Raw genomic sequence first — 22,051 nt, 5'->3', positions numbered from 1 at the left:
TGAGGTGCTTCTGCTTTTCCCTCACACTTCAGTGTCCCACCTCGCACCGCCAGGAGGAGAGAGAGGAAGAGAAGCGATCGAGAGGGAGGAGGATAGGACGGCGGTGTGCAGCTTCCTGAAAGAGGTATTTGTTTAGGGAATGGAGACAGAAGAGCCCCCGGAGCTCGCGCCGGGAAATGGAGGGATGTCGCAGGCGGAGACGGCGGAGGAAGAAGGAGAAAAGGACTCGGCAGATCAAGTTCGTCTTTCTCTCCCTCCCCATTTCGATCTCTTTTCTTTCCGATTCTTCCTGGAGTTAATTGATTCCCGAGAACGATTGTTGCTTGCTCGGTTCTCCTGGCCGCCAATGTGGATTGCAAAGCTTGTGGATCTCTTTGCTTGCCCTAGTATTATTTTTTGCATTTTAGTTTCGGATTTTGTTTCTTTATTTGGTACGAGGACTCTTCTTTCTTGTCAAAGGCACGAAAAAGAATAGATTTTGCTAGCATTCAGGGAAGAGTAAGGAAGGGAGATTTAGGGTTTTATGGAGATTTGCTAGTTGAAAGGTTCTTGTAGATTTCTCCAAGTTGTCCCTGTCCCTGCCTTATTTTTATGCTTGTGGTACGAGGACTCTCCAATGTAGTAGATTTCTATCCCGAAATGATTCTAGTGTTAGCCTTGGTTCAACCAAGCTCTAAAAAAATGAAAGAGCCCAACTCTGAGCATAAAAATGTCTATCCCATTAAATTTGAGTTCTCTTAGGTTAGTGCTTCTGCAAAATAAGCAATCTGATCTCACATAGCCTAATATACATCTGAGGTAATTTTTGTTCAGGCATCCATTTTTTCCTTAATTTTTGTACTTATCCAGTTATACAATTTCCCACTTGTTACAACTATATCACATAAGGTTCCAAAATGAAGTGTGATTGTGAACTTTAGATGCCAAGCAATTTCCCATTATTATCAGTGAATCTACAGTTTATTTTTCTTTTTTTTTTCAGACAGAAATGCAAAGCTTTAGATGAGATTTATAATTTCAATTATAAGATATATTCTAACATGCTTTACCCATATACAGAGTCCAAATGAAAATGAGGGAAAAGATAATCCTGAATTGCTGCCTTCGGGATGGGTTCTGGAGATCAAAATTCAAAATGGTGGAAAATACAATGGAAAGCAGATAAAGGTATTTGATTTCTAATCACTATTGAAAGATATTGCTTGTTGCATGTATCACAATTAGTTCTTGAGTACAGTTCACTTTGGCAAAAGCACCTATTGAGGTCTTATATAATGTAACAAGTTAACACATGGAAATATTTTATTTGTTCTTTTCACATGGTTGTCCCTCTTAGCCGAAGACAATAGGATTAGAAGAATGGAAGGTAATTGGGACATGAAAGGTTGTGTTGATTGACGATTCTCTAAAGCTAAGTAAACTTGTACTGATCCAATATTTTTGTGAGGAAGTTTATCAAATGAATAGAAATGAAGAGAATTTGTGTAGCATTCGTTCATTCTATTTTTATACTAGAGTTCATGTTATTAACAAAGAGAAAAAAAAACTATATTCTGTTAATCAGAGAATGAAATATGTTTTTATTTCTCACATTATGGGAGTAGTGCAATGTCTTATTTTCTGATGTAAGATACTTTTGTCAATGCCATAGATTTGCCTTGTACAGGAGCAGGTCTTTAGGTTCGTATAAACAGTAAACATCCTTTTGCTTTCTGACTAATTCAATGTGATTTATTGTTAACTGATACTTTCAAGCTCAATTATTCCATTAATATTGTGCATTTATCTATAGAAATTTAGATGGTATGCTAATATTTTTATTTGTTAATTAAACTGTTGTTTTCTCAACTATAACATATTGAAAAATGAAACATACTTAAAAACTAAAAGCTAAACTTTGATGTTTTTAAAATTTTCTTTTAACAGAATCTAGGTGTCTATGAATGCCCAATTTGCGAATATGCTAGTGTGATATAGAATATCTATTGAAGATGTGGGCAGTTCACTATATAACTCTAACTCTACTTGCTGAAGAATAGGAGTAATTTGCACAAGAAAGATTTCACCTATCTCTGTTGTGCTTCCAGTACTTTAATGTGATAGTAGGAATAGCAGGTAGGATAAATTTATATTGTACAGAAAATAGGTTGAATTGTTTTGTGGTTAGAAAATGCTTTTTTACAGTAACTTAATCACATTTCTCATTCCTCTTGTAGAGCTATTACAATCCATCCACTGGGTCGAGATTTTATTCAAAAAAAAAGTTATTGCAGCACATTGGCGCTTCAAAGATTTTAATTCCTACCAGAGAGACAAGGAGTACCACTTCAAGCTACAACAAGAAAGCTAGCTCTCCAACCAATCAGGAGAGTATCATTAAAGATGGCACCTTTGACAATGTTTGCTCCTTTTTAAACTTCTATAATAGCCAATATGTTTGCACGGAAGCTGAATTTTCATAGTTACATAGCAAAAATTTAACTTGCATTATGTTGTAGGTTCTAACTAAATGTGACGCAAAAAGCTTGCCTAAAGGATGGATTACTGAGATCAGAAAGCCAAGACTTGGTAATTTGGAATACAAGGTACTAAATTGAAGTGAATGTCTGATGTGTTCAATCAAATATATTTCCTACTTGGATTAACAGTCAATAATATTTAGTTGAAAATGCTGAAGACTTCTTTTCACTGTACCATTATTGAGCTAGTTTTTGTACTGTGATATTTGCTTCTCCAATTGCTTTTCCCTGTCTCATATTTTCTAATTAGAAGTCAAAGGACTTCCTGAGGTGATGTAGTTCCATTTTTGTTCCTACCTTGTTAATGTTTGGACATTATTTGTCTCTTTATATTTATAGATAGTTTAGGCAGTATAGTTTTGTTATGTTTTTATTATATTAAATCAGTTGGTATGGTTGTCGTATTACTACCATCTCATTTATATCTTTGTTTCTATGTTGTACCTTTACAGGTTCACATTGATCCAGACAGTGGATATGAGTTTCGGTCCATGAAGGATGCTCATCGATATATACTAACTGGAGATATTAGAAAATGTTTCCTTAAACCACAAAAAAGAAATTCAAACGAACCACACACTGTAGAAAGGGATGTAAATGTAAGTCCATGAAGGATGCTACACCTTTTAATTTTCAACTAGCGTTAAACAGCCTACAAAAATGGTTAACCATCTACCTGACATTCTTTTAAGACTGCAATCTTTAACCTGATGATTAAGGTATTACTAGATCCATCCATTTGGAGTTAGTTTTGTTGTGTATCATGGTTCAATCTTTATTCTTTGCAGTTTCCTACATCCAAGAGATTAGAATGGCAAAGCAATGGTACAAAAAGAAGTCTCTTTTCAGATAAAGGTCCTGACTCAGGTGTGAAGATAAATGCAAATATAGGTGAATCGCTCCATATATCAGGTATCCCCTCTTCATCTTAGGGATTGTGTTTGCACCTATAAATTAAAGTTGGTTGCCCTAGCATTTGTAGGAGAGGAATTCTTCCTTAAAATTAATAGTGAATATTTTGATAAATTTGTGTGATATTTATGCTTCAAAGCACCATGTGGTACTGATCAGCATGGCCAAAATATATCAGTTGGGTGGAATGTAGAACTCAAAAAAAAAAAAAAAAAACACTGACACCAGCTCCAGAATAGCACTTCCTCTTCTCCTACTTGGTGATGGTAAAACATGCTGCTTATAGGGAATAGTTTAATAGAAATGTACAAGACAAAATTAGAGATGACCAAGCTCAACAGTTATCGTCGTATTGACTCACTGTAAAGCTTTGCACTTATTTAGTTTGATTTGATGGAGAGAGCTCTATATACTGATGTCAATTGGTTGATGATTTTCTAAATTGTTACAGCAGGTTGAACTCTATATGGCAACTTTGTTAACTATTGAGTTTTCTTCTCTTTTGATCTTCTTGTTGCAGGTGCAGTAGTAGACTCTACTAACAACACATGTTTAGCATATCTCAAACAATCGGATGAAGATGATTCAAAGTTAGAGCATTCACCTTCTCTCGAACAATGGAATGAAAACTTGCCTGTTTCAGTAAGATCGGATCTGAAGAAACGAAGGCAATCTCACCCTAAAAAGCATAGAAGAGCTAACGAGCCGCAGGTCGCGATCTCAAAGTCCGTCAAACCAATCAAGAAACCACTCCAAGCATCCAATAAACCTATCAAAAAACCACTCCGAGCATCTAAACGATTGGCTGCGCTTAGGGGCAATCAAATTACAAATTCTAGTGCAGCTGGAAAGTCTCACAAGGCTAAAGCAGATACTTTCTCTCAGCCACAGGAAAAAACAGCTACTATTTTGGATCGACCACCTCAATCCAATTCGAGCCTCTACCAACAAAAGAAGATGCGATTTGAAGACCTTGCGGCAGCAAATGAGCTTGAAAGAAACGCACATATAGGCGACACATCTACTGTGCAACAGATTCAGTTCAGAAGAAGTGGTAATGAAAAACCTTATGGATCAACATTTTCCAGCCCTTGGTCAGACCCGTGTCTCGAGTTTGCATTCAAGATGCTTACAAGTGACATTCCAGTTTTTGAGGATACTGATAGGGTTCAGGAATATTTTATCACCTCTACTAATAATATCTCTACTGAGCCGACTGCGTTCAGTATGCATCCAAGTTCTAGATAGAATTAGTGTCTTGGAGAATGTTTGATGCTAGCTAGGTGTAATCTAATGCTGTGTTGGCAAACTATCTTGCAGTGCTAATCTCCTGTATTTCATGAACTTTGCTGACCATCCTGTAAAACCTTTGTAGTCAGTAATTTATCGACTTTGGTTCGACCATTTCTTGAGTTCGGCCGTCTTGTTTGGGCAATGCTCGCCTTTGTCTAGAACTTGACTGTTGACATCCCTTTTGGCATAGTTTAACTTGTGAAATGCAATGATAGTAACAGTGATTACATTGGAGTATCAATTTTCAGGCCACCTACTGAAGGTATACATTTTAGATGCCTTGTTGAATCTCATCCTAGTTCTCAGTTATGTTTTTCCCCTCAACCCAATGTTGTTTCATGGAAGATTCAAATAATTTTCACAATATTACGAGAAATTAGATAATTAGATCAAATTGTGGGCACTTAGTTTTGTTATGGAGTGTACTCATGTAGACCTAAAAAAATATTGGATTATAGTGAATACACAAACATAAATAACCATAAAAGAAGTTGCGCAAAAAAACCCAACATGAATCGAGCATCCAAGTCTATATGATATATAACGATAGAAGTTGCAAAAAAGTGAAAAGATTCAAAAATAGCTAGGAAGAATCTGACTCAAGAAGCACATAACGAGGAGTCCATCAGCCTCAGTCAATGTATAGTAAGCACTAGTAATTCTAGCACACTAAATCAGAGTATACAGAGAAACTCACTGAATTCATCTTCTATTTAGGTTATACATCTCGAGCCAAATCCTACATGATTTGTATGTGAGAGTATTTTAAACTGTAAAATCTGTAATTGAAAGGGATCAGATCAACAATATCTTTAGTAAGAAATAAAGACCAAGGACCTCATTGAACTACCGACTGTAAAATTTGTATGCCCGTTCTGGTAAGCACATAGGTACAGGGTGAATGATACATTGACATTTCATTTGAACTTCTTGAGAAAGAATAAAGGTAGAAGGCAGAGCAAATACTTGCAAATCAATGACTTAATTCAAATGAAAACAATGAAAGCTGCTACATGCCTAAAGAATAAATGATCAATATAAAAAAGGTTTTGCAGCAGTAAGGCAACATTACCTGTGGTACCTTAACTGGATGGTTCATTTTCAAGTGAAGAGAAACATGCCGATTGAACATTATATAAAGAAGGGAATGTGATCATCAAACTTCATGAAATTTATCAGGATGAACTGATGTCTCATAATATTGACAATTAGAGGAAAAAGGCATTTCGAACTTCAGCAAAAAATATGTTCCTCCTATATAGTATACCGAAAATCCATAGTACATCTGGATTAAATAAATTCCTGCTGATAGGGTGCAGCTGACCTATGACCAAGAACAAACAATGAAACCTACCAGCAAATGCAAAATTCTGTCTGTTAAGTCAACTAGAAATGTGAATTATATCACCCCAAGCAATGGAGATAGTAAGCGACTCATGATGGCATAGGCTTGCCCTCAAAAAGTAACTTTACATCCAAAGAAGTAGATTCATCCTCGAGCAGCTTGCTTACAGCTTTCTTCATTAGACCCAAGGCCTTAGGACTATTACTAGGAAAGTTATCCTTTTCAAGAACTTCCTTTAAAAGCTCAAAAGCCTTGACTGAATTGCCTTTGGCAATTAAAGAATTTATCAGCAACAAATAAACAAAGTGGTCTAGCTCAAACTCCTCCTTCATGTCATTAAAATAGACAATAGCAACATCTGGCCTACCACACTTGCAAAGACCATGTATAAGAGCAGTGTAAATGATCTGATTTGGAGCACATCCCTTTTCTCGCATTTCATTCCACAACATAAGAGCATCTTCGTATCTTCCCTCACTGCACAACCCATCAACTAAGCTTGTGTAAGTAACTACAGTAGGCGGCCTATCTTGAGCTATCATTTTTCTGAAGCAAGCAAGAGCCTTGTCGATATCCTTGGCCTTGCACCAACCATCGATTAGAAGGTTGAATGTGACATGAGAAGGAACAAGTTCCTTCTTGAACATCTCTTCATATATCTCTAATGCCTCGCGCCATCTACCTGCTTTGAAAAAACCACTGATTAGAATATTATGTGCAACCACATCTGGAAGATACCACTTTGATGATATATCACGGAAGAGCTGCAAAGCTTTGTCGACCTCTCCAGATTTACACAATCCATCAATAACTGCAGAATAAGACACCAAATCAGGAATATAACCTAGAGCAGTCATCTCATCCAAAAACCCAGCTGCTTCTGATACTTTTCCATTTTCACAAAGTTGCTGCACCATTAATGTAGAATGTTTTATCCATGGTACATGATGATACTGCCGCATCACCCTTAGTAAGTCAAGTGCAGGAGGCAAATCCCCCCTCTTACAAATGCAATACAATATTGAGTTATACGTGAATTCTGTGGGCAAAAAGTCACTCTCCTCCATTCTTTCCAAAAGTTCATAGCTCTCCTCCAATCTGTCCACATTACATAGCTCATGTATAAGATTATTATACATTAAAAGTGTTCCTTTGCACCCGATTCCTATCATATTGTTTAAAAGAATCAAGGCCGTATCGAAATTTTTGGCTTCGCATAAACCACAAACCACGATGCTGTAGGAATCAGCATTTGGGCAAACAGGTTGGTTTATTCTAAACAATTGATCACTAACAGTTTCAGTAGAGCAGTTGACTTCGCCATTGGCGTCCAACTCTGGGACAGGCAGTCCTTTAGATCTCAGCATCATACAGAGTAGCTTACATGCTCTGTTTATCTCACCATGTTTAATGAGCTCATCAAGAACAGTGTTATAGAGAACGACCAGATTACACAAGTTTAAATCTTCACCTTCTTCCAATAACTGGCATGCAGAGGAAAACTCTTTTTCTCTAAGCAAACCCGAGACCATCAATTTGAGTAATTGAATGTCTGGCGAGATTCCATTCTCCTTCATCTCCACATACACATTTCGAGCCATTGCGAGATTCCTCTCCTTGAGAAGCCCCTCAATCAAAGAACTATAGAGCGCAAGATCCCCATTATAACCCGAACGTTTCATCTTGTCAAACATCTCAAGTGCCTTATTTGCACTCCCTTGCTTTGAAAGTCCATGTATCAATACACAAAAGGTTTTCTCATTCAGTGCCATCTGCATGCGTTCCATGTGTTCGGCCATTTCAGAGACTTGATCGACCATTCCCCACTTGCAAAAAGTGGTAATGAGGACCGTGAGAACGTACCTGTCTACCCAGCCTCTAGCCTTCATCTTATTGAAGATGTCCCACACTTCTTCCAACTTACCAGCACGGCAGTAAGACTGCAAAATGGCCGTAAATGTGTACTTGTCCGGCTCCAGTTTCCGAGCAACCACCATCTCCTCAAATTTCGATTCCACTTCGTCCACTGAGCGTGAATTGACCAACACCTCGAGCAAGCAGTTGTAGGTGTAAGAATTGGGGACGCAATGAAGCACACTGGCGCGATCAAACACAAGTAAGGCCTCATCAACCAAACCTTGGCTACCAAGGCAGCGAATCAAGAACCCTAACGCACCCGGCGTCATGGGACACCGCTCATCGAATACCTGGGCGACCAGCTCCTTAAGCTGGCCGAACCTGCGGGCGCGGCAGAGGACAGAGGCCATAGCGTTGTAGGTGTAGCAGGTGTGGCGGAACCCATGCTGCGTCGAAGCCCACCGAAAGAACTCATGCGCCGAGCGCCAGCACGCGAGGCCCTTGATGACGGCCTCGGCGGCGGATGGGAAGAGGTGGCGGCCGAGGGAGTGGAGTTTCTCGGCATCGCCGAGGCCGGGCTGCTTGGAGAATAGGTCGAGTAGGTGGTGGACGAGGTGATCGGAGGAGAGGGGAGCGTCGATAGGGGAAGGTGCGGTGTGGAGGCCGCCGGTAGGGTTAAGGTTGAGCAAGGGAAGCTGTTTGCAAGATCTGGATTTGGAGGAGAAGCCGACCGCCGCCGTCGATCGCACGGTCATCGCGCCCCGGAAATGGAGGCGCATTTTGAACGAAAACTCGTCAAGCAAATGTTGGACGAACTGTACTAAAGGACTCGATGCGATTTTAATTAATACGCCCAAGATTTATCGTCCTTTTCAAAATACTCCTTGAAGTTCTATTAATCTCAAGAGCTACTTCGTATTTCTTACACGCTTAACCCTTGAAAGTGTAAAAAATACTCATTAATTCTAACACTCAAAATTCTCTACATCAAATTGAGAGGAGAAGATAAAAAAAAAATGACTAACTTCAGCAAAAAATAAAATAAAATCCATCGTCCCAACGACTTCACACGATCGACTAACATTTCCATAGAAATTGATTTTGTATGTATCTCAATCTACGATACATATCGCGGACACCATTGGAATACATAGTTCAAGAGTGTTGCTATATCTAATAAGGTACAAAAAGAACTTAGAGAGTGATCATGTCTGACCCAGTTCATGATAGTAGGGGTGAGCAAAAGTTTGTTTAAACCGAATAAACCGATCAAACCGAATTAAAAATTCGGTTCGGTTATTTCGGAAGTTTGGTTATTTTTTTTTAAAAAAAAATCGATTAATTCGGTTCGGTTTTGATTTTAAAATTTCTTATTCGGTTAAACCGAATAAACTGAATTAATCGAATTAATTAAATTAAAAAAATAATTTATAAATTTTAAGTAACTAAATTTATAAATCCCTAATTCATTAGGAAAATTTTTATAATATTTTAAAAAATTTAGTTAATTCGATCAAAAACCGAATTAACCAATAAAATATCGGTTCGGTTTGTTCGGTTTTTATTAAAAAATTTGGTCGGTTCGGTTGATTTAAAAAAATTTGATTTATTCGATTTTCGATTAATTCGGTTCAGTTCGGTTCGATTTTAACCGAATACTCACCCTTACATGATAGTCATCGCTGCTGCTCTCATCTTCTCCGTATACCATCTCATCCTCTTCGTCTTCATTGTTTTCGTCGTCATCGAAACCAACATCTTCATCATCGTCCTCTTCGCTCAACATTTTGCCACCTTTGCCGAGATGCTCATCCATGGATACTTTCTTACCAGTAGGGTTGATTTTGATTAAACCGATCATCAAACCGAATTTTTAATTCGCGATTTTTTCAGAATTTCAATTTTATTTAATAAAAAAACAGATTTTTCGATTTAATCGGTCGGGTTCGGTTTTTATCTTATTCGGTTTACCCGAAGAAACCGAATAAATACGTCAGTCGACTGGATTTAACTCCAGTCATCGATTAGTCGACTGACCTTGAAGGCCAGTCGACTGATCAATCAGAAGGTATAACGACTCGACTGGAGCTTCACGTCAGTCGACTGAAGGTGATGGACCGAACATCAGTTGTCATCATCCGAGCAAACAGAAAGTAAGATGACTCGTGATCGACCACATCAGTCGACTAAGGGCAAAATCAGTCGACTGATTTTGGTTAAAAACCACCTTTCGATCAGTTCGGTTTATTCGGTTATTATCGAAAAATTCGCGGTCATCCAGTTTATTCAGTTTTCGATTTATTCTTTCTTACCAGATTTATCGATCTGAAAAGGAATGAATCATTTTTGAAGCGCATAACAAATTTATAGTTCAGAAAATTGAATTGTGAATGATACCTGAGTCGTAATTAGTCGAATTCTACCCGATAGCTTCAATAAATGATTGGTGGCCGCGCATCTTGACCTTATCATCTGCCAGAAAGAAGACGATGCAATGATCAGACGACTAGATGGTTGCTGTTTGCTCAAATAAACACAAGAAAAAAGGAAATGTACATTTTTAGATACCTTTTGCAGACCATTTAGCATTCCTGCTGATGAATTTTTACTCGCGACAAACTGACCGTGCATGAGGAGAATGTAATATATCCATTGAAGAACATGCTTCAATCCAGGTGTTCTGTCAAAGAAAAAGGTTTCATCATCACAATTATCATTATCAAACTCATGTTTATCTCAACTATCTGAGATACACTATATAAAGACTATCCATCTATTGAACTTATACGAGAGTATATCATTAATAACTATTAATAGTACAGATACAAAGTAGCCCAACTAATTCCTATTTGAAAAGTAAATTCTTACAATATTCGTTTAGCTTAAAATTCATGTGCTGAGCAGTACAAAACATAACTAAAGATCCAACAGTTGGAACAAATCTAACAAATGTTCCATGGGACAACTGAAATTTGGTCAATTGTCGCACAGAAATGAAAGAATCACCCTTTTTAAAACAAAGCTCCAACTGCGTGAATCATTAGTTCAAACAAAATAACTTCCTTACATACCTTTTCCTCCAAGCAGAAATAAGGTCTTCAAGGAAATTGTAAGCATCAGCAGAGTTCATGGACGAGACGTGCACCCTTATCTACTCATAATACAATCTTTAATCAGTTGTTACAGCTAGATAATTTAATTGACATGTTTATTATATATGTAACTTCAATTTGTAACCTAAACTTCCATCGGTAACAAAGAAAAGGAATCACGAAAAAAAATACACTGTCTACCCTTTAGAGACACAACAGACCTTCCTTGAAAAAATCTTTGCATCACTTGATATCATGCCGTCACTGTAGAGATCTAGAGATTCCTTGGAACAATCATTTTCACTGATAATGCTTAGTTCTCTCAGCTTATCTTCTAAGCATATTGTATCTTCCTCCATTCTTTGCAGGACAACTGCACGCGTGAACATTTTTAAACTTGAAGATGGTAATGAAAAACTTTTGTTAAATGCCAAAGTCAACAAACTTTTGAGTTTGATCAGATATATGAAGAGCACATTTGATTCCGAGTTCAGAAAATGCTAAAAGAATCACAACTTCATCCATGCAATTAATATCAGTATCAAAAATATTAAAAATTCGGTTAAATCAAATAAATCGATCAAATCGAACCGAATTTTTTATAATTAATATCAGTATCAAAAATATTAAAAATTCGGTTAAATCGAATAAACCGAATTTATTTCGGAAGTTCGGTTATTTTTTTTAAAAAAATTGGTTAATTCGGTTCGATTTCGATTTTAAAATTTTTATTCGGTTAAACCGAATTAATTAAATTAGAAAAATAATTTATAAATTTTAAGTAACTAAATTTATAAATTCCTAATTCATTAGTAAAATTTTTATAATATTTAAAAAAAATCGGTTAATTCGGTCGAAAACCGAATTAACTGATAAAATATTGGTTCAGTTTGTTCGATTTTTATTGGAAAATTCGGTCGGTTCGGTTGGTTTGAAAAAAAATCGGTTTATTCAATTTTCGATTAATTCGGTTCGGTTCGATTTTAACCGAATACTCACCTCTATAAAGGATGGATTACTGAGACCAGAAAGCCAAAACTTGGTAATTTGGAATACAAGGTACTAAATTGAAGTGAATGTCTGATGTGTTCAATCAAATATATTTCCTACTTGGATTAACAGTCAATAATATTTAGTTGAAAATGCTGAAGACTTCTTTTCACTGTACCATTATTGAGCTAGTTTTTGTACTGTGATATTTGCTTCTCCAATTGCTTTTCCCTGTCTCATATTTGCTAATTAGAAGTCAAAGGACTTCCTGAGGTGATGTAGTTCCATTTTTGTTCCTACCTTGTTAATGTTTGGACATTATTTGTCTCTTTATATATATATATAGTTTTGGATTAACTTTGCAAGTAGTTAGGCAGTATAGTTTTGTCATGTTTTTATTATATTAAATCAGTTGGTATGGTTGTCGTATTACTACCATCTCATTTATATCTTTGTTCCTATGTTGTACCTTTACAGGTTCACATTGATCCAGACAGTGGATATGAGTTTCGGTCCATGAAGGATGCTCATCGATATATACTAACTGGAGATATTAGAAAATGTTTCCTTAAACCACAAAAAAGAAATTCAAACGAACCACACACTGTAGAAAGGGATGTAAATGTAAGTTCATTCCTTATCTCTTTGACATATCTGTGCCTTAAGTTCTTGTAATTTCTACAATGGCATTTTAAACTGCACTGCTTTCTCGTTTCTATCCTTCATTGACAATGCTATGGAACCCTCTATCTTTGTAGTGAATCATATCAACTAGTGATGTGTAGCTAACTATTTGTATTGTGTGCTATCTTAGGCATGCATTTCTTCTCCAATATGAGTATTCACGTATGAACTATGTGCAGATTTGTTATGAAGATATCGCCTCGAAAGATAAAAAAGATTATGGGGGCGTTTGGTTTGAAAAATATTTTCTATTTTTCATTTTCTATTTCTATTTTTCTATTTTCTGATCTAGTTTTTATAAAACAGAAAATACGTTTGGTATGATATACTGCTTTCTATTTTCTAGAAAATAAAATTAAAAAATATGTTTGATTTATTAATATAAAAATTATGAATAAAATATATTTTTTTAATAAAAATACTATCTTATCATGGAAATGGAAAAAATCATACAAAAAGAGGATCAACCATATTATAAAGGGGTCAAACATAACCTTCTAATACAACATTAAAATAATTTAATAAATTTTAATTTAAATATTTATAAATTAAAAAAATAATTTATTTTAAATTTTAAAAAATAAAATTAATGAATTATATTTATTAATTTAATGAATTATTTTATTAATATATATATAAATTTCTTTTAAATTTTAAAAAATAAAATTAATAAATTATATTTATTAATTTAATGAATTATTTCAATAAAACAATTATTTTTAATGAATTATTTTATTAAAATAAAATTATCAAAATATATTTATTATTTCAATAAATTATTTTATTAAAATAAATATAAATTTCTTTTAAATTTAAAAAATAAAATTAAATAATTATATTTATTAATTTAATGAATATAATAATTATTTTATTAATATATATAAATTTATTTTAAATTTTAAAAAAATAACAAATTATATTATTTTATTAAAATAATTATTTTTTATGAATTATTTTATTAAAATAAATTATCAAATTATATTTATTAATTTAATAAATTCTTTTATTAAAATAATCGTGCGATAAGGAGGTGTGTGGCACTATAACCGCCTTTTTCATTTTCTATTTTTCAATCGTAGTTTTCATTCTCTATAGAAAATGATATTTTATCATTTTTTATTTTCTTAGAAAATGACTTCTCATTTTTTAGAAAATGAGATTGAAAAACACAAAGCAAACAGTAACTTTTAGAAAATAAGAAAATGAAAACGAAAAATGAGATTAGAAATTTTTTTCTATTTTCTGATCTAGTTTTTAGAAAACAGAAAATACGTTTGGTATGATATACTATTTTCTAGAAAATAAAATTAAAAAATACATTTGGTTTATTAATATAAAAAATTATAAATAAAATAAATTTTTTTTAATAAAAATACTATCTTATCATGAAAAAAGAAAAATCATATAAGAAGGGGATCAACCCTATTAAAAAGAGGTCAAACCGGGCCTTCTAATACTGCATTACATAACTTTAAATGTACTGTGAAATCTAATTAAAATTAAATTAATTATTTCAATAAATTTTAATTTAAATATTTATAAATTTAAAAAATAAATTATTTTAAATTTTAAAAATTAAAATTAAATGAAATATATTTATTAATTTATTGAATTATTTTATTAAAATAATTATTTTAATGAATTATTTTATTAATATATATAAATTTCTTTTAAATTTTAAAAAATAAAACTAATAAATTATATTTATTAATTTAATGAATTATATTTATTAATTTAATAAATTATTTTATTAAAATAATTATAAATTTATTTTAAATTAAAAAATAAAATTAAAGAATTATATTTATTAATTTAATGAATAAAATAATTATTTTATTAATATATATAAATTTATTTTAAATTTTTAAAAAAAATTAACAAATTATATTTATTAATTTAATGAATTATTTTATTAAAATAATTATTTTTAATAAATTATTTTATTAAAATAAAATTATCAAATTATATTTATTAATTTAATTAATTTTTTTAATAAAATAATTATTTTAATAAATTATTTTATTAAAATAAATATAAATTTGTTTTAAATTTAAAAAAATCAAAGTAAAGAATTATATTTATTAATTTAATGAATTATTTTATTGAAATAATTATTTTAATAAATTATTTTATTAAAATATATATAAATTTATTTTAAATTTTAAAAGATAAAATTAAAAAATTATATTTATTAATTTAATAAATTATTTTATTAAAATTATTATTTTTAATGAATTATTTTATTAAAATAAAATTATCAAATTATATTTAATAATTTAATAAAATATTTTATTAAAATAATCGTGCGATGAAGAGGTGTGCTGTAGCCGCCTTTTCTCATTTTCTATTTTTTAGTCAAAATTTTCATTCTCTATAGAAAATGATATTTTATCATTTTCTATTTTTTTAGAAAATGACTTTTTATTTTCTAGAAAATGAGATTAAAAAACACAAACAAACAGTAACTTCTAGAAAATAAGAAAATGAAAAAGGAAAATAATCAAACCAAACGCCCCATTTCCATTTCCATAGAAGTTGGTTTTGTATGTATCTCAGTCTACAATACATATCGCGAACACCATTGGAATACATAGTTTAAGAATGTTGCTATATCTAATAAGCTACAAAAAGAACTTCGACAGTGATCATGTCTGACCCAATTCATGATCGTCATCGCTGTTGCTCTCATCTTCTCCATATAACATCTCATCAATCTCTTCGTCTTCATTGTTTTCGTCGTCATCGAAACCAACATCATCATCATCTACCTCTTTGCTCAGCATTTTGCCACCTTCGCTGAAGTGCTCATCCATGGATACTTTCTTACCAATTTTATCGATCTGAAAAGGAATGAATCATATTTGAAGCGCATAACAAATTTCCAGTTCAGAAAATTGAATTGTGAATGATACCTGAGTCGTAATTAGTCGAATTCGACCTGATAGCTTCAGTAAATGATTGATGGGCATCTGCCAGAAAGAAGACGATGGGATGATCAGACGACTAAATGGTTGCTGTGTTTGCTCAAATAAACACAAAAAAGGAAATGTACATTTTTAGATGCCTTTTGCAGACCATCTAACATTCCTGCTGATGAATCTTTACTCGCAACAAACTGGCCGTGCATGAGTAGAATGTAATATATCCATTGAAGAACATGCTTCAATCCAGGTGTTCTGTCAAAGAAAAAGGTTTCATCATCACAATTATCATTATCAAACTCATGTTTATCTCAACTATCTGAGATACACTATATAAAGACTATCCATCTATTGAACTTATACGAGAGTATATCATTAATAACTATTAATAGTACAGATACAAAGTAGCCCAACTAATTCCTATTTGAAAAGTAAATTCTTATAATATTCGTTTAGCTTAAAATTCATGTGCTGAGCAGTACAAAACACAACTAAAGATCCAACAGTTGGAACAAATCTAACAAATGTTCCATGGGGCAACTGAAATTTGGTCAATCGTTGCACAGAAATGAAAGAATCACCCTTTTTAAAACAAAGATCCAACTGCAAGAATCATTAGTTCAAACAAGATAACTTCCTTACATACCTTTTCCTCCAAGCAGAAATAAGGTCTTCAAGGAAATTGTAAGCATCAGCCGAGTTCATGGACGAGACGTGCACCCTTATCTACTCATAATACAATCTTTAATCAGTTGTTACAGCTAGATAATTTAATTGACATGTTTATTATATATGTAACTTCATTTGTAACCTAAACTTCCATCGGTAACAAAGAAAAGGAATCATGAAAAAAAATACACTGTCTACCCTTTAGAGACACAACAGACCTTCCTTGAAGAAATCTTTGCATCACTTGATATCATGCCGTCACTGTAGTGATCTAGAGATTCCTTCGAACAATCATTTTCACTGATAATGCCCAGTTCTCTCAGCTTATCTTCTAAGCATATTGTATCTTCCTCCATTCTTTGCAGGACAACTGCACGCGTGAACATTTTTAAACTTGAAGATGGTAATGAAAAACTTAAGTTGTTAAATGCCAAAGTCAACAAACTTTTGAGTTTGATCAGATATATGAAGAGCACATTTGATTCCGAGTTCAGAAAATGCTAAAAGAATCACAACTTCATCCATGCAATTAATATCAGTATCAAAAATATTAATATGTTTCTATAGAAATGCATAGAAATTTATTTTAAATATTTTTCTAATAGATCAACAACATGGACTTAAAATCAAACCTCATTATCAGAAAGTCTCATTCTTAGTGCATTTGATCAGTTCCTCAGCTAGCTATTTCACAAGCATTGATGCACAACTAGACAACTGATTTTATTAGACTCTACCTGCCACTATCTCAAGCATAACAATTTTGTTACAAGTATTTTATCTGAGCATTTTCAGAAGATTTCTAAGTTTGTATGGAAACACAACATAGTTAAGCAAAAATCATCCATTTCATCTCACAGTTTATGGGATCAAAATGACATGTTCTAAGAATAATCTATACATTAAAAAAGGAAAAACATGGTACCTCTTCTATCAGTTGATTGTTTTTTCACTTCCTTGATTATTTGATCAGTTGTAGCATCCTCACTACCTGCAGTCAATTTTGCCATAGAATGCTTTCTTTTCTTATCATGTGTATGTAGCTTTGGAATTGGAAAAACAGCATGTTCTGCATTTGTTCGATCTAGTGCAGTAACCATTCCTACAACACAAAAATAAGACACCTGTGAAGACATAAAAGTAGGAAGTAGATAGTAGTAATTATCAAATCAAAGTAGGGTTGCACTATGTAACTATAGGCTGCAAAAATAGTCCTTTTCCAAATTTCAAGTATTTAACAACACAAACACAAACCAGTTACTCGAAGCTAAAACTCTTTTTGTTTTGTAAATCATACCTTTCATACCCCTCATTTGTGGCTTCTGAGGATGAGGAAAGCTGCCAATTGGCAAAAGAATACCACCTTCGGCATCATCTAATTTAATGTCAGTTCCATAATGTACCAACAGTTTCTGAAATGAAGGCTTAACTAGTGAACCATAAGCAAGGAAAACATGTCCTGAAGCAGCTTTAGGTATATCTAGAAGTTTTGCTCCATATATGGCCAAATTATTTATCTTAGGCTCCACCAAAACTGAGATCTTTGTGGGCTGACTATGGCGCAATTCTTCAAGGCTACTTCCATACCAAAAATAACCCATGCCAACTTCAGAAATGGCTAGAACAGAAAACCCCTCTCCAAATTTTTCATCCTTTTGTACTTCTTTGCTGTCCAGAAAAACAGCTGGATGCTCCATTGAGAGAATACAACTAACAGATTGCTTTTTGTCTCCACCTACTTTCCAAATGGCAATATGTCTCTCGCCAACTCCAGATGTCATGATATATTGCCCATCTTGACTGAAAATCATGCACCGTACAGCCACCTGAATAACTTCTTGGTGTTTAGCTAAGTAAATTCAAGTGGTAATGAATTGATGAAGGAAAAAAAGATAGAGGACATGATGTAAAAGAAGGAAGAGAGTGTTGCAAGTATACATATAACATACAGGGTGTCCAGAAAATTTTTGTAGTTTCTTGTTATCAGAACAACCAAAAGTCTTCAGCTGTCCAGATGCAGTGGCCAATATTTTACCATCTGAAGACATTATAAATATCAATTACTGATGATTAAAGTTTATAAAAAACATATACATCATGAAAAAGTCATTAACATTTAGATGCATTAGACATGGACTATAAAAAATAGTTGCTGAAAGAAAATCCAAATGACTCTATACATGTGAAAAGAATTGTGCCAACAACTTTCTTAGTGATGAATACATGCATGATGCATCCACGTGTGTCTACCACATATTGCATATGCACGGTAGGGTTATCAAACAACAGGCTGAAATGTAGAATGCCTACACTTTTTGAACCATTGTCATCAACTATCACAAGCCTCAGCTAAATGTAGAAGCTAACACAAGCACTAAATTAAACGTGGGATTTTGCCCACGATATTGCTACAGGTCAACATTTTTAAACAAAATTTTGTGATAAAATCTAGGAAAGAATTTAAAAAAAGGATCAAATGCAATATTGGCATGATATATGTCAACAGAAAAATAAAAAAATAAACACAAAAGCTAATATGTGAACCATCTAAACCAATCAAAGCATATCTATGAAGATAAATAAGCTAATTGATAGAAAAAAATACAGCCAAAATAGTTTTTTTGGCATTAAAATTTCTTGCCACTGAAAAAAATAACAGATTTCATCTTTTATTGGTCCAAATTGCAAGAATCCTCATTAGTTAGAATACCATAATATATTGTTTCTGTATGTAGTTCTGATGCACAAAAATAAATAAAACTGTAGTTCAAGAAACAAAGTTAAGTACACAATTAAAACAAAGGTAACAAGGAGAGAAAAATTGTCTCATAACTAAACATTACCAGCAGAAACAGCCATAGAAGAAATTGATTTAGTAAATGCCCTAAATTTGCCTATCAAGCTCCCCTTCGCTGCATCAATCTCACAAACCATACCATCAACACCCGTTGTGTACACAGATCGATGAAACTCAGAAAAACAAACAGCATTCACACCCCTGCCAATGGAATCATAACAAAATATAGAAAAACGTTACAGAAGCAATTGAAAGAACAAAAGTTAAACCATCGTGTAAAGATGAACAGGCTTACAGATTATAATCATGAAATAACTTAAAGGAGCATTCCTAATCTTCCAACTTTTAACTTATTCAACCCATCAAAAACTGAGATAACTAAAAATTATTCAGTGTGAAAGAATGATAAAGAAGAATCTTGGTGGAACGCTCAAGTTAAACAACACTTCTCATATTTCATAATGGATATATTCTATGATGTATAGTGAACATTTAAAGATTAGTAGTGATCTAATTAATATTCCCCATATCTAAGGATTTACGCATGAGAAATAAAAACAAATCAAGTGATAGTGACAAAGAATAGAACCCTTTAAATTGCTCAATAAATTACCATGAAAACATGAAAATTAAATATCTAAAAATATAATATTCATATGCAGAGTTAGATACAGTGCAAATAATGAGTACAAGTTTATTCTGAAATTCCAAGCTTAAATGTATAGATATTTGCACCTCATGATCACGGTTAAAAGAGAAGTCAGCAATTAACCGTCCAGTGATAAGCCCAGCACAAAATACAGCTATATAGAAAAGACATACTGAAAAATGGTAATTTGTCCTTGTACCTAAGGTCTATAATAAATGTCACCAAAAGTCTATATATTGAATATCAAAGCATTAACAGTTCTTGACCATATATCAATGAAAGAATAGTTCAGTACTAGCACCACCGACTTTGTTCACTATTTTTCTTTCCCTAAGAAAGCAATTAGTTTACCACAATATAGGCACATTTCAAATCAAAGTATAATCCTCAAGGATATTCGCACCCAGGATGACAGTCACTAATTTTCCACTTCAATTGTCCAGCAGATACATCCAACGCTAGAACATCGCCGTTCCCAGTTCCCAACACCAAGAGGGAGCTTCCTGATTTTCTTTTCTTCTGCAAGACAGATATGAAAAGCAATTTTCAACATAAGTTGTTTTATCCTGGTTAATGGATGATGAGGAGAAATATCTAAAATAAAACCTTTCTTTCAAGTGGAACCCATTTCATGCAGGTATAGTCAAGTGAAAGGTGCCCACTTTTAGGCTGAGACAACAGGCTTGATGCATCAGAAGGTGATAAATCTGAAAATTCCGTCTGCAACTGACCCTTTATGGTGTCCCATATCTAACAGTGAACACATTCAAAGAATATAAGCACAAAAACATAACCTGTTAACAAAAACACAAAACTAAACAGGTAATGACAGTGCAGATGAGGACCTTAATACGACCATCACCCGAAGAAATGGCAAAGAACTCTGAAGAGGGGCTGAAGGCCGCTAGGAGACCTCTGACGTCATGAAAGTTCATAGCCATCTTGAAATGTGAGTGAATGAGATGGGATAAAGAAGAAGCTCCAGCTGAGAGAACAAGAGGTGGTTTCAAAACCTAGTTAGAACCCTATGTATCAGTTTTTTGTGAGAAAAAACATAATTAAGAAAAAATTGCGTATGCTATGACTTTGCGTTCTTTCACATGCCACATGCACGCAATTTTACATTAGAAAAAACTAAAACCAAATTAATATATTGAAATAAAAAAAACATGCATTGATGTAAACATGCTGTGGTGTTTTGAACTTGGAGTACAATACTCTAAAATGTGTCCTAGGCGGCACTCTAAAATGTGGTGTTTTGAACTTGGAGTACATTTAGATGCCACCTGAATAAACCTGGGTTGTCTAAGTGATTACCCAATGACAGGCATACCAAAAACTGAAAGTGAAAATTAAACACTGTCTTTTGCTTTAGTTTCTCGTATTTATCTTAAAATTGTATTATACTGGAGAGTGTATGTGGCATTGATTACGACAGACTCAGTGGCAGTATCCTATGCTCAAACTCATGCATTGTATTTGTATCTCAAAATAGCATTTGACAAAAAAAAAGACATTTGATTACCATCTATATCTCAAAAAAGTATTTGACAAAAAAAGGGCATATTTGGTTACCATCTACAAGAAGCATGTCACCAACTTCTACATCATTGACAAAATCATCATAGTTCACACTAACACAGGTCTCTGAGCCAACTCCTTTTTTTATTGTGAAAGTGAATTCTTGTCCAGCAACCAAATGTTATACCTTGAAATGGGAGGGTCGAAGGAGTAGCGGCGGCGAGCAGTGCACGCGGCGGGCAGGGGCGCGGTGGCCAGCACAGCACGCGGCGGGCAGGGGTGCGGCGGCGAGCAGAGGTTGCGGTGGCGAGCAAGGGAGAAGAGAGCAGAGGGAGAAGAGAGGCGGCGAGCAGGAGAGAAAAAGGAGCGCGGCGAGCAGAGAGGAATCGCGAGAATAGGGCTCGGGTTAGGGTTTTAGGGAGAAGAGAGGCGGCGGGCAGGGGAAGAAGAAACGCGGCGAGCAGGGAGGAGAGGATTCGCGAGAAGAGGGCTCGGGTTTTAGTATTAAATATAAAATAAAAATAAAATAAAAATTATTATTTATTTATTTTTTACATATGATTAAGTCATTTAAAATTTTTTATTTGAATAATTTTTATTTTAAATTTTTATATATTTAATATTATAATTTAACTCTTAAATTCTAAAAAAAATTAAATAATTTAATTATAAAATAAAAATATATAAAAAATAATATTATTTACTATTTTCGGCACTTAAAATTTTTTCGGACTCCCATGTTGGGTACAGTTGTGTCGTATATTTTAAGATGCATAGAATATCAATTATATATATATATATA

At 33.6% G+C, this 22,051-nt stretch overlaps 3 protein-coding genes across 3 annotated transcripts; 1 reads left to right on the top strand and 2 right to left on the bottom strand.

Annotated features, from left to right (window-relative positions):
• On the top strand, positions 1–4,840 carry LOC141822295 (uncharacterized). The gene is made up of 7 exons (XM_074709737.1): positions 1–238; positions 1,060–1,167; positions 2,217–2,399; positions 2,499–2,585; positions 2,972–3,118; positions 3,308–3,431; positions 3,952–4,840. The coding sequence occupies exons 1-7, from the start codon at positions 140–142 to the stop codon at positions 4,677–4,679; spliced, it is 1,476 nt and encodes a 491-aa protein (XP_074565838.1). The 5' UTR covers positions 1–139; the 3' UTR covers positions 4,680–4,840.
• Positions 4,841–5,980: 1,140 nt separating this feature from the next.
• LOC141822526 (uncharacterized) lies at positions 5,981–8,705 on the bottom strand. Its single transcript, XM_074709971.1, has one exon. The coding sequence runs from the start codon at positions 8,703–8,705 to the stop codon at positions 6,159–6,161; it is 2,547 nt and encodes an 848-aa protein (XP_074566072.1). The 3' UTR covers positions 5,981–6,158.
• Positions 8,706–15,211: 6,506 nt separating this feature from the next.
• Positions 15,212–21,524, bottom strand: LOC141821812 (uncharacterized). Its single transcript, XM_074709181.1, has 13 exons — positions 21,437–21,524; positions 20,574–20,713; positions 20,335–20,478; positions 20,132–20,247; positions 19,126–19,280; positions 18,232–18,320; positions 17,580–18,108; positions 17,208–17,384; positions 16,501–16,652; positions 16,260–16,339; positions 15,745–15,868; positions 15,605–15,661; positions 15,212–15,532 (listed from the first exon to the last, which is right to left on the bottom strand). The coding sequence occupies exons 2-13, from the start codon at positions 20,667–20,669 to the stop codon at positions 15,338–15,340; spliced, it is 1,914 nt and encodes a 637-aa protein (XP_074565282.1). The 5' UTR covers positions 20,670–20,713; positions 21,437–21,524; the 3' UTR covers positions 15,212–15,337.
• Between the last annotated feature and the right edge of the window lie 527 nt (positions 21,525–22,051).

Source organism: Curcuma longa, chromosome 2 (assembly GCF_044706935.1).
Source record: "Curcuma longa cultivar G26 ecotype Majalengka, Jawa Barat chromosome 2, ITB_CL_G26_1.1, whole genome shotgun sequence".
Lineage (NCBI taxonomy): Eukaryota > Viridiplantae > Streptophyta > Magnoliopsida > Zingiberales > Zingiberaceae > Curcuma > Curcuma longa.
This window is presented reverse-complemented; position numbering and strand designations above follow the sequence as displayed.